The 12,945-nt window shown below is 40.3% G+C and overlaps 1 protein-coding gene and 1 pseudogene across 23 annotated transcripts in view; both read right to left on the reverse strand.

Moving 5' to 3' along the window:
* Positions 1-12,945, reverse strand: part of LOC105482167 (centrosome and spindle pole associated protein 1) — a 160,637-nt gene that overhangs the window by 36,568 nt on the left and 111,124 nt on the right. For 21 of the 23 annotated variants that reach the window (XR_011606966.1, XM_071068153.1, XM_011742146.3 and 18 more), the window contains 2 exons: positions 11,644-11,690; positions 9,441-9,504 (listed from right to left, as the gene is read on the reverse strand). Coding sequence is in view for 22 of the 23 variants with exons in the window: in XM_071068153.1 (XP_070924254.1) it covers positions 9,441-9,504; positions 11,644-11,690 (111 nt within the window). In the remaining variant the exon portion in view is untranslated. The remainder of the gene's footprint in view (positions 1-9,440; positions 9,505-11,643; positions 11,691-12,945) is intronic. The other 2 variants (XM_071068145.1, XM_011742145.3) reach the window with 1 other exon arrangement.
* LOC139355831 (nucleophosmin pseudogene) lies at positions 202-9,433 on the reverse strand (annotated as a pseudogene).

Below are 12,945 nucleotides of genomic sequence, written 5' to 3' on the forward strand. Positions count from 1 at the left end.
GTGTTTTGAATGCTGGCCATTCTAGCAGGTATGTGGTGGTATCTCATTTTAATTTACAATTCTCTAATGTGTTACCAGGCGGGTCCTTGTTCTTAGAACTCCCAAGATGGTGGTGGGCCGCTTCCAAGATGGTGGCAAGCCTCTTGTTCTCTGACCTGGGGTTCTTGGCCTCAGATTCCAAGGAACGGAATCTTGGGCCATGCATGAGTGTTACAGCTTTATTAGAAGCCGGGGTCACAAAAGAGAACCATGGAACCCAGAGACTAGTGTTCAGCTTGATTAGGACAAACCCAGGCACTTAGTCGTGCAGGAACAATGGCGAGCCTTTAGCCTGATTGGGAGCGGCAATGGGCGCCACCTCGGTGGATCGGAAGTGCACCGGATACCCTGCCAGATCAGGAGGGGTGGAAGTCAGAGGCGGGTCTGCGACGGTGGCAAACAACACTGGTGGACGGCAAGCGAAAGCTCAGCTCGAGCCGTAACAAACACGGACCAGAAGAGCATGCAGCTGCAAGATTTAATAGAGTGAAAACAGAGCTCCCATACAATGGGAGGGGACCCAAAGAGGGTTGCTACTCCCAGCTCAAATGCCTGGGTTTATATCCTGATCATTGTCCCTCCCCCTGTGCTCTCAGGTGATATATGATTTGACTATTTCTTAACCTCCTGCTTTAGCCTAATTTGTATTTTAGTGAGCCCTCTTTACTACCTGATTGGTTGGGTGTTAGCTGAGTTACAAGCCCCATGTTTAAAGGTGGGTGCAGTCACTTTCCCAGCTAGGCTTAGAAATTCTTAGTCGGCCTAGGAAATCCAGCCAGTCCTGTCTCTCAATAGCATCCTTACATAGTCTTATATCTTTATGGTGATGTGTGGTGCAAGTCTTGCTCAATCTTTTAATCAGTTTTTTTTATTTTCTTATTGTTGAGTTTTAAGATTTCTTTGTATATTTTGGATAGCAGTCCTTTATCTGATATGTCTTTTGCAAATATTTTCTTACAGTCTCTGTCCTGTCTTCTCATTCTCTTAATTAACAGTGTCTTTTATAGAGCACAGCAAGTTTTTAATTTTTACAAAGTTCGGCTTATCAATTATTTCTTTGTTTTGTATCTAAAAGTCATCACCATACCCAAGGTCATCTAGATTTTCTGTTGTTATCGTCTATGAGTTTTTCAATTTAGCATTTTACATTTAGATGTAAGATCAACTTTGAGTTAATTTTTGTGAAGGGTGTAAGATCTGTGTCTAGGTTTATTTTTTCACATGCAGATGTCCTGCTGTCCCAGCATTATTTGTAGAAAAGACTGTCTTTTCTCCATCATAATACTGCCTTTGGTCCTTTGTCAGTACTGCCTTTGGTCTTTTGTCAGAGATCAGCTGACTATATTTGCACGAGTCTATTTCTTTTTTTGAGACAAGGTCTTTCTCTGTTGCCCAGGCTGGAGTTCAGTGGTGTGATCATAGCTCACGGCAGCCTTGAACTTCCAGGTTCAAGTAATCCTCCCACCTCAGCCTCCCAAATAGCTAGGACTTCAGGTACGTGCCACCACATTGGCTAATTTTTTTTTTTTTTTTTTTCTGTAGAGACAAGATCTTGCTTTGTTGCCCAGTGAGGTCTCAAACTCCTGGCCTCAAGTAGCCTCCCAAAGATGTGAGCCACTGTGCCCAGCCTGCATAAGTCTATTTCTGGGCTCCATATTCCATTCAGCTGGTCTATTTGTCTATTCTTTCACCAATGCCACACTGTATTGTTTATTATAACTTTATCATAACTCTTGAAGTCAGCTGTGACAGTCCTCCAACTCTGTTCTCTTTAAACATTGTGTTGGCTATTCTGGATCTTTTGCCTTTCCAAATGAACTTTAGAATCAGTTTGTTGTTATCCACATGATAACTTGCTGGGATTTTTATTGGGATTGTACTAAATCTGTAGATCAAGTTGAGAAGACCTGACATCTTGACAATACTGAGTCATCCTGTGCATGGTCATGGAATATATCTCCATTTATTTAGTAGTCCTTCAATTTCATCAGTTTTGTAGTTTTCCTCAGGCAGTTCTAGATAGATAGATAGATAGACAGACAGATAGATAGATTAGATAGATAGATAGATAGATAGATAGATAGATAGATAGATAGACAGACAGACAGACAGACAGACAGATATCTCAGTATTTCTTGGGGGAATGCTAATGTAAGTGGTATTGTGTTTTTAATTTCAAATTTCACTTGTACATTGCTGGCATATTGTAAAGTGCCTGAGTTTTATATATTAATCTTGTATCCCGCAACTTTATTATAACTGCTTACTAGTTCCAGGAGTTTTTCAGTTGATTCCTTCAGAGTTTCTATAGACAATCATATCATCTGTGAACAAAGACAATTCTATTTCTCCCTTTCCAATCAGTACACCTTTTATTTCCTTTTCTGCCTTACTGCTAATATTAGCTAGGACTTCCAGTATGATGTTAATCAGTGGTGAGAAAGGACATCCTGATCTTAGCAGGAAAGCTTCTAGTTTCTCATCATTATGATGTTAGCTGTAGGACTTTTGTAGATGTTCCTTATCAAGTTGTAGAAGTTTCCCCTCTATTCTGAGTTGGCTGAGTTACCATAAATGGGTGGTAGACTTCAGGTTATCAGATTTGTGGGCATAGAGTTGTTCATGGTATTCTTGGACTATGTTTTCTTTGTGGTTTTTGTTTGTTTTTTAATTAAAACACTGAGATTTATTTCACATGTATATTTTTGTCTCCCCACCATTTCCATGTCTGACCACCACTACTACTATGTCCTATCATGACATTCCATACATACTTAAAACCAAGCTAAGGGTGAAGTTGCATCTTTAAAAACTAAACTGGTATTGTGGACAACACATTCTTGGCAATGGAACCTGGACAACACTTATCAAACACGGTAGGGAAAGTTCTCACTCTGCGTTATAAAAAGGACAGCCAGATTTCAACTGTTACAGAAATGAAATAAGATGGAAAATTTTTAACAAATTGCTTAAACTATTTTCTTAAAGAGACTTCCTCCACTGCCAGAGATCTTGAATAGCCTCCTGATCAATCATCCAGAAGCAATTCTTCACATAATTAATGAACGTGGCTTCCACTTTGGGAAGAGAACCACCTTTTTCTATATTTGCTTGCATTTTTGCTTTAATGTCTTCTACAGAACTATGTCCTTTTGGTGTTTTAGGGGTTTTTTCCTGGTTTTTGAAGGATTCTTGTCCTTTTGATCTTGGTGTTGATGCTTTTGAGTCTTTTCCATTCTGATTTGACTTTTGTGCATTTATGGCTGAAATATCTTGTATAGATTTCTTCACTGGCGCTTTTTCTTCAGCTTCCTCATCATCAAAATCATCATCTTCTTCTTCATCTTCATTAGCAGCAAGTTTTACTTTTTTCTGTGGAACCCTGCTACCACCTCAGGGGCAGACTGCTTTCCAGATATACTTAAGAGTTTCACACCCTCCTCCTCTTCATCTTCTGACTCTGCATCTTCCTCCACAACTACTAAGTGTTGTCCACTAATATGCACTGGCCCTGAACCACACTTCAACCATAAGAGCACTGGTGGTATGATTTCAAAGCCCCCAAGGGAAACCACTGGCTGTACAGACATTTTCAAAGTTGCCAGTGTTACTTTAATTGGACTGCCTTCGTAATTCATTGCTTCTGCTTCAATAATGTGCAATTCATCCTTTACACCAGCACCCTAAACTGAACCAGCCCCTAAACTGAACGTTCTTAAAGATAACTGGTGCTCATTTTCATCAGTATCCACCTTAAAGTGATAATCTTTGTCAGCCTTTAGTTCAACAACCGAAAAGATAGTTCTGGGGCCTCAGGACTCATGTCCATGTCCATCAAATCTTCCATCGGTGGTGGCACCCACTTAGGTGGGAAAGAAGGTGGGCAGAGATAAATGACCAGTACTCAAGAGAACAGCCAAGCAGAACGGAATCACACCAGGATCTTGGACTATGTTTTTTTGTTTTGTTTTGTTTTGTTTTGAGACGGAGTCTTGCTCTGTTGCGCAGGCTGGTGTGCAGTGGCGCAATCTCGGCTCACTGCAAGCTCCACCTCCCGGGTTCATGCCATTCTCCTGCCTCAGCCTCCTGAAGAGCTGGGACTACAGGTGCCTGCCACCACGCCTGGTTTTTTTATTTTTCTTTTTTTTTTTTTTGTATTTTTAGTAGAGACGGGGTTTCACCATGTTAGCCAGGATGGTCTCAATCTCCTGACCTTGTGATCCACCTGCCTCAGCCTCCCAAAGTGCTGGGATTACAGGCTTGAGCCATCGCGCCCAGCCAACTATGTTTTTAATGTTCGTGGGACCTGTAGTGATATGCCCCCCAACCTTTTTTTTTTGGACAGAATCTCGCTGTGTCACCCAGGCTGGAGTGCAGTGGCACGATCTCAGCTCACTGTAACCTCCACCTCCTGGTTCAAGCAATTCTCCTGCCTCAGCCTCCCAGGTAGCTGGGACTACAGGGGCATGCGCCACCATGCCCAGCTAATCTTTATGTTTTTAGTAGACACCCGGTTTTGCCAAGTTGACCAGACTGGTCTCGAACTCCTGACCTCAGGTGATCCACCCACCTCAGCCTCCCAAAGTGCTGGGATTACAGGTGTGAGCCATGCCCAGCCAGATATGCCCTGTCTCTGATATTAGTAATTTGTGTCTTCTCTCTTATTAGCTTGGCTAGAGGCTTACTGATCTTCTCAGAAATAACTCTTGGTTTCATTAATTTCCTCTATTGATTTCCTGTTTTCAATTGCATGGATTTCTGCTCCAATTTTTATTTCTCCTGCTTACTTTGGATTTAATTATTTTCTAAATTTCGTATGTGGAAGCTTAGAATACTGATTTTAGATCTTTCTACTTTTCTTCATGTATGCAGTCAATGTTATAAATTTGAGTATCTTAACAATTTACCAATTTTTGGCCAGGCGCAGTGGCTCATGCCTATAATCCCAGCACTTTGGGAGGCCAAGGCAGGTGGATCACCTGAGGTCAGGAGTTTGAGACCAGCCTGGTCAACATGGTGAAACCCCATCTCTACTAAAAATACAAAAATTAGCCAGGTGTGGTGGCAGGCGCCTGTAATCCCAACTACTCGGGAGGCTGAGGCAGGAGAATCGCTTGAACCCGGGAGGCGGAGGTTGCAGTGAGCCAAGATCATGCCATCACGCTGCAGCCTGGGGACAACAGCGAGACTTTTATCTAATAAAAGAAAAAAAATTACCAATTTTTAAAACTTTTACATAGTCTGGCTTATCAGTTATTTCTTTCATAAATTATGACTTTGGTTTTTTTTTTTTTTTTTTTTTTTTTTGAGACGGAGTCTCGCTCTGTCGCCCAGGCTGGAGTGCAGTGGCGGCGCGATCTCGGCTCACTGCAAGCTCCGCCTCCCGGGTTCCCGCCATTCTCCTGCCTCAGCCTCCCGAGTAGCTGGGACTACAGGCGCCCACAACCGCGCCCGGCTAATTTTTTGTATTTTTAGTAGAGACGGGGTTTCACCGTGGTCTCGATCTCCTGACCTTGTGATCCGCCCGCCTCGGCCTCCCAAAGTGCTGGGATTACAGGCGTGAGCCACCGCGCCCGGCTATGACTTTGGTTTTGTATCTAAAAGTCATCACCATACCCAAGGTTGTCTAGATTTTCTGTTGTTATCTTCTGTGGGTTTTAGAGTTTGGCATTCTACATTTAACTGAATGCATACATTAGGAAAGTAGAAAGACAAGCGTTATTTCTGCTACCTCCTACAAATTGAGAAGTTGTATTTTCATTTTCATTTAGATCAAGTTGTTTTAAAATGTATTTTCATATTTTTTCTCTGACCCATGAGTTATTTAGAAATGTGGCATTTAATCTCCAAAGTATTTGGAGATTTTTCCAGCTATCTTTCTGTTATTGATTTCTAGTTTATTTCCATTGTGGTCTGGGGACAGATATTGTGTGATTTATCTTCTTTTACATCTGTTAAGGTTTGTTTTCTTTCCCAGATTGTAATCTGTCCTGATGAATGTTCCATTTGACCCTGAGAAGAGTATGTGTTCTGTTGTTGTTAATGAAGGTGTCTTTTGACGTCCATTATATCCAGTTGGTTGATGGTGTTGCAGAACTCAACTATGTCCTTACTGATTGTTAAAAATCTCTAACCATGATAGTGGATTCATCTATTTCTCCTTGCCATTCTTTCGCTTTCTGACATGTATTTTGACACTCCATGGTTAGGCATCTAAACGTTAAGAGCTAAAACTATACATAAAACTCTTAGAAGAAAGCATATGAGGAAAGCTTCATGGTATTGGATTTGGCAATGATGTCTTAGATGTGACACCAAAAGCACAGGCAACAAAAGCAAAGATAAATTGGACTGTACCAAAATTAAAAGCTCCTATGTATCAAAGGACACAACCAACAGAGTGAAAAGGCAACCCACTATGTCGAAAACATTTGCAAATCATGTATCTGATAAGGGGTAAGATCCAGAATAGATAATAAAGAACTCCCACAACTCAGTAACAACAAAAAATATCTGATTTTAAGAATTAGAAAAGGTCTTAAATAGATATTTCTTCAAAAATGATGTACAATTAGTAAGCACATGTAAAGATGTTCAACATCACTAATCATTACAGAAATGTAAGTCAAAACCACAATGAGATGCCACCTCACACCTATAAAGATTGCTACTATTCAAAAAACAAAGTAATAAGTGTTAACAAGGATGTAGAGAAATCAGAACTTTTGTGCACTGCTGGTAGGAATGTAAAATGGTGCAGCTGCTGTGGAAAACAATGTGGTGAGACTTCAAATAATTAAAAATAGAATTACTATATGATCTAGCAAATGCTATCTGTTAGTGTATACCCAAAAGAATTGAAAGCAGTGACTCCAACAGCTAATTGTACACCTATTCATAGGAGCATTATTCACCACAGCCAAAAGGTGGAAGCCACTCAAGTGTCTACTGACAGATGAATGGATAAACAAAACACGGTACATACATACAATGGAATATATTCACAGCATAAAAAGGGAAATCTGGCTGGGTGTGGTAGCTCACACCCGTGATCTCAGCACTTTGGGAGGCCACAGTTGGAGGATCACTTATGCTCAAGAGTTCGCAACCAACCTGGGCAACATGGTGAAACCCTGTCTCTACAAAAAATACAAAAATTATTTGGGCATGGTAGTGAGTGTGTGCCTGTAGTTTCAGCTACTTGGGAGGCTGAGGTAGGAGAATCATCTGAGCACAGGGAGGTCAAGGCTGCAGTGAGCCATGATCACACCACTGCACTCCAGCCTGGGTAGCAAGGGAGACCCTGTCTCTAAGGGGAAAAAAAAGAAAATTTGACACATGCTATAACAAGGATAAACCTCAAAGACGTTATGTGAAGTGAAATACGCCAGTCATCAAAGGATAAATACTGTATGATTCCACTTACATGAGGTCCTAGAGTAGTCAAATTTATGGAGATGGAAAGTAGAATGTTGGATGCCAGGGGCTGGAGGGAGAGGGCAATGGGGAATTACTGTTTCATATGAAGAGTTTCTATTTTCAAGATGAGTTCTGGAGATGGATGATAGTGGTGGCTGCACAATAGAAATACTTAATGCCAGTCAACTGTACACTTTAAAATGGTTAAAATGGTAAACGTTATGTTTATGTGTATTTTACAATTTAAAAAACCCTACTTTTTAAAAATAATACACTGAAACCACCAGCTTTACATTCCTTAGAGCAGTGGTTAACACAGCCATGACTTACGCAGCATTTGCAGTCACTGTTAACCATAAAGACTGCTGTATCTTTGCTCTAGTGTCATGCAATACTCCAACACACCATCTGGAATGGCCCAGACCATCTTCACTGTTAGGAAGGACAGGTCTCATTTCCCTGACAAGCAATCTTCCCATCCCTGTCTCCTGCTGTTTTATTTTTCCTTCTCTCTCCAGTGCATCTTCCTTGGAAAGGAAAAATTCATTAAAAAAAAAAAAAAAAGGCCACGTACAGTGGCTCATGTCTGTAATCCCAGCACTTTGGGAGGCTGAGGCAGGAGGATCCCTTGAGTCCAGGTGTTTGAGACCAGCCTGGGCAACATAGGGAGACCTCATCTCTACAAAAAATAAAAAAGATAACTGGGTATGGTAGTACATGCTGTAGTCCCAGCTACTGGGGAGGCTGAGATGGGAGGAGCACTTGAGCCCAGGAATTTGAGGCTGTAGTGAGCAATGATTGTGCTGCTGCACTCCAGCCCGGGCGACAGAGCAAGACCTGTCTCAAAAACAGCAACAACAACAACAAAAAACCATTAAGAGAAAAATATAAGTTAATTTGGAATTTTATCACATGAGTATCTAAAGTAATTGGCCTGAAATACAGCTAATATGTAGACTAGATCATTCCCTGATGGCCCTAGGATAGCAGAAACACTCATGATCAGAGTACATAATCATAAGTGTATACTACTTTAAGAAAAAAGATCCCATGGTACCTTTACTTATCTTCTGAAGACTAAATAAAATAGTCTTATGACTTTTTTGACTGAAATATTAAGATAACTATAAATAGATTAAAATAATTAAGGTACACACACAGGTATAAGAAATAGTAGAGATTCCTTATACATTTTGTCCAGTCTCCCCCAATGGTAACATTTTGCAGAACTCAAGTATAATCTCACAACCAGGATATTGATACTGATACAACCGACAGATTCCAATTTTCTATCTTACCAATACCCATTTGTGTGTTTTTATGTGTGTATTAAGATCTATTATTATTTTATTTCCCATTTACATGTGTGTATCCACCCCTGCAAACAAGCTGTTAAATAGTTCCCAAACCACAAGGATCCCTCTTCTTGCCCTTTTATAACTATATACACCTCTTCCTATCTCTCAACCCCTGGCAACCACTAAATCTGTTCTCAATTTCTTAATTCTGTAACTTCAAAAATGTTATGTAAATGGAATCATACAGTAATGTATTGGGATTGTCTTTTTTGCTCAGACTATTTCCCTGAAGAGTCATCCAAGTTCATCCAAGTTTCAAAACTTTGTTCCTTTTTATTGCTGAGTGGTATTCCATGGCATGGATGTACCAGCGTTTGTTTAACCATTCATCTACTGAAGGACATCTGGGCTGATTCCAGCATTTGGCATTAGAAATGAGGCTATTATGAACATTCATGTACAGGTTTGTCAACTATTCCTAAGACTTTTAAATTTCATTTCAGTAATTGTGATTTTGAAAACTTTGCAAGGAATATCTGATGATTACTCATTAAAACAGAAAAAAAAAATTCCTTTTTTTTTTTTTTACTACCTTGTGCAACAAAGAATACAGTACTGGTTTTTAAGTATGGAGAAAGGTTTAATATTTAAATAATATAGCCTTAATAAAATAAATATACTCACCAATAAAAGCACTATCAGATTCCAATAATGAGTTTTTCAAGAAATCACTAGTGTCATCTCTGGGCTAAAAGAAACATGTTTCAATGACTATTTTTATTAGTTTTGTGTGGAAAAACAACAAATTTGTACTAAGAAGAGGCACAAGTTTCCACATTGTTCTCCCTAAAAGCAGAAGAGGATGGGGAGAGGTAGGACTGACTACATTCCAATGCTCAGAAAATACTGGAAAAACTTAACACACACAATTCCTATGAAGACGGTGATAGCAACACAGGACAGTATCTCTCCAGGCTACAGATTCTACAAGCTCACACATTTATTCCCTAACTCCACTCCTTCCTGCCCCTTTATGGTTGAAGTCAAATAAAAGGATCACATTATGACTGATGGAAAATATAATAGAGTATGAAGCAAAGACCCCAATTAAACATTAAGTTTTTAAGCCACTGCCAAGATTCATTCATTTGAATTTCCATAAACCTGTATAGCCCACTTACTATTTCTTTCATGCTAGGAACTGGGGATACAAAGATGACTTAAGAGTTTCTGCTCTGGAGTAGATCACAGTGTCATGGGAGAGAGGGGGGTATACTCTCAGATTATGACAGCCCTATGTGACAGCAATTGTCACAATGATGCAGCACAGATACAGTGGAGCACATATTATAGTAAGGAAAAAAATGCTAAGATTGGGCTTATTATAATGAGCTCCCAAATGAGAGAAAACTTAAATTTACATATAGAGAATTTTGCAGTACAGAATAATCATCACCAACATGTCAGAAGGAACCTAAAGTCATCCAACTCCACCTACCTGCACCTTCTTAGCAGATTTCTGGGCTTCATTAAGACACTCCAGCAAAGAGCTGTCCATTAATTTTTAAGGCAATGAATTACACTGATGCACTGCATTCATTATCAGAAAGTGAGCCTGTCTCTTGCCTAAATTACTGCAATAGCCTCCTGCCCCACTCAGTCTAAATGCACAGCAGTCAGTGGATCAAGTAAAAACCTCAAGCAGATCATGTCACTCCTCCACTTAAAGACCTTGGCAGCTTCTCATCACATGCACAAGTGTCAAAGGCAAAGCCCCAGAATGGCCCCCAAGGCCCTACTGCCTCACCTCGTCACCCCCTGCCCCATGTGTCCAACTGGCGCTTGCTCATGGCTCTCCCACTGCTCCTTACATGCACTAGGCCAGCTCCCACAGGGGCCTCTTCCTGGAATGTTCTTCCTCCAGAAGTTCCCCCACATTTTCCATGGACACCTCCCTGGTGTCCTTACTGAAATGTTACCTACCCAGTGAGCCCCCATGCCCACTGTATTTCCAACTATAAACCCTCCCACCCAGGATGCTCCAGCTGCCTTCTCTGCTGTTGTCTTCTCCACAGCACCATGATTCAACAAACTATTGATTTATTTGATTACTGTCTCTCCCTCCTTCTGCAATGTAAGCTGTCAGAGGGCAGGGATTTTTGTCCCTTTTGTTTACTCCTATACCCCGGCACCTAGAACAGTTTCTGGTCCATAGGAAATAATAAATATTTGTTGATTGAGAAGAGCTCATCCTATCCCTTTATTCAGTCTTGCACAAAAAGTGGCCCCCTTAGGATACAGGTGGGTGTTATCATTCTCTGTTCTCTTCCTTTGCTTATTTTCTTTGTAGACCTCAACACTATTTCCATAACAGACTCCCACTCCCACTACTGCTCATGCTAATGACAGCAAACACTCACACTGCACTCATCATGGGCCAGGCCTGCTGTAAGGGCTTCTAATATATTTATCTCAGTTCTAACAACAGCACTGGAGCTATTTTTATTTATTTAATAAACACTTATAAAAACTTATATGCCAGGCCTGTTTCTAAGTACCTTACAAATATTAATTTAAGTACTATTATCCTCATTTTACAGATTAGGAAGCTGAGGCATAAAGAGATTAAATAACTTGCCCTAAGCCACGCAGCTAAAAATAGACTAACTGGAACAGCCTAGTGCTAGAATCTTGTTCTTAGCCATTATAATATGTTTTCTCTATATATTATACTAACACTTCTCAAGCTATCCACTTTACTGATAAGACTTACATTCTTAATTCAGTATTCCTGAATAATTCAAAATTTGAATTACTTGATCATCATATGCTTATAGATTTTTAATCCCCCAAAAACTAACTTGAAAAATTATAACTGGTTGCTTACCATTCTTTGCTCTCGTACTTTAGCACTTGGGATGGCATCTAAGTCAACTGTAAGTCAATGAAGAACAAAAGCAAATTAAAAGGTCAGAAATTGCTTACTATATAAAATTAAATTTTAGAATATCTTTTTGACTAGCTCTCTACTGGAAATTACTTTTCAACTATCACACTTCAGAATATTTTAAAGATATCACTTATTAATAAACACAGCCCTGCATCCATTCTAGCTGCATAAAATTCTCCCATTCACATGAATGAACATAACAAGTAAAATCATTGCAAACGTAAAACTAATGCCAACAGAAAAAGAAAATGATCAATGCAGTATCCTTCACCATCTTGTCAGATTTCTACAGTCTGTAGAAAGTTGTTGCATGGAGTTAAATAGGGGCTCCCTCACATGGAACTGAAATAAGCTCAATTCCAGGCACTTAGTTCCCGAAGCAAAGATCTTGGATCAGGTATCCCAAAGCCTCTCCAGTATGACCAGACTTCCTATGTGTTCCTGTGAATAGCACATTTTGCCCTTTTTAGATACTGCCTTTGAGAATAAACAAGTTGCCAATGATAGCCTGTATTCCTTTTCCTATATTTTAATAGACATATTTGTGATTGTTTACAGTGAGGCCATATTCTTTTTTATTTATTTATTTTTTTTGAGACGAAGTCTCACTCTGTTGCCCAAGCTGGAGTGCAGTGGCACAATCTCGGCTCTCTGCAACCACCACCTCCCGGGTTCAAGCAATTCTCCTGACTCAGGCTCCAGAGTAGCTAGGACTACAGGCACACGCCACCATGCCCAGCTAATTTTTGTATTTTTAGTAGAGACGGGGGTTTCACTATGTTGGCCAGACTAGTCTTGAACTCCTGACCTCATGATCTGCCCACTTCGGCCTCCCAAAGTGCTGGGATTACGGGCATGAGCCGCCATACCCAGCCAGTGAGATCATATTCTTATGAATTAGGTCATCATAGTGTCTACTGGCAGTTGGGGGGTGGCTACTGTGGGAGATAGATACCTTCAGTGCCAAAATGTACCTGTATCCACCTGGGGACTACTTTTGGGCTAATCAGTCTAAGATGCCAAAATCCCACAAGATCAGACCTTCATTTTGAGACTAAAGAAAAATGCCACCAGACTGGGTACAAAGGTTAAAGAATGTACTTGCTTCTCTCCTCTCTCCAGGTGATACACCTACTGCTTATCCTAGAATTAGGCTTATTCTGTCACAGGGCTATGAGGCTGTTATTAAAAATTCTGTACCAGATGAAGGGGAGACGATCCCTATGCATATGTTTATTG

The sequence above is a fragment of the Macaca nemestrina genome, chromosome 8 (assembly GCF_043159975.1).
Source record: "Macaca nemestrina isolate mMacNem1 chromosome 8, mMacNem.hap1, whole genome shotgun sequence".
Lineage (NCBI taxonomy): Eukaryota > Metazoa > Chordata > Mammalia > Primates > Cercopithecidae > Macaca > Macaca nemestrina.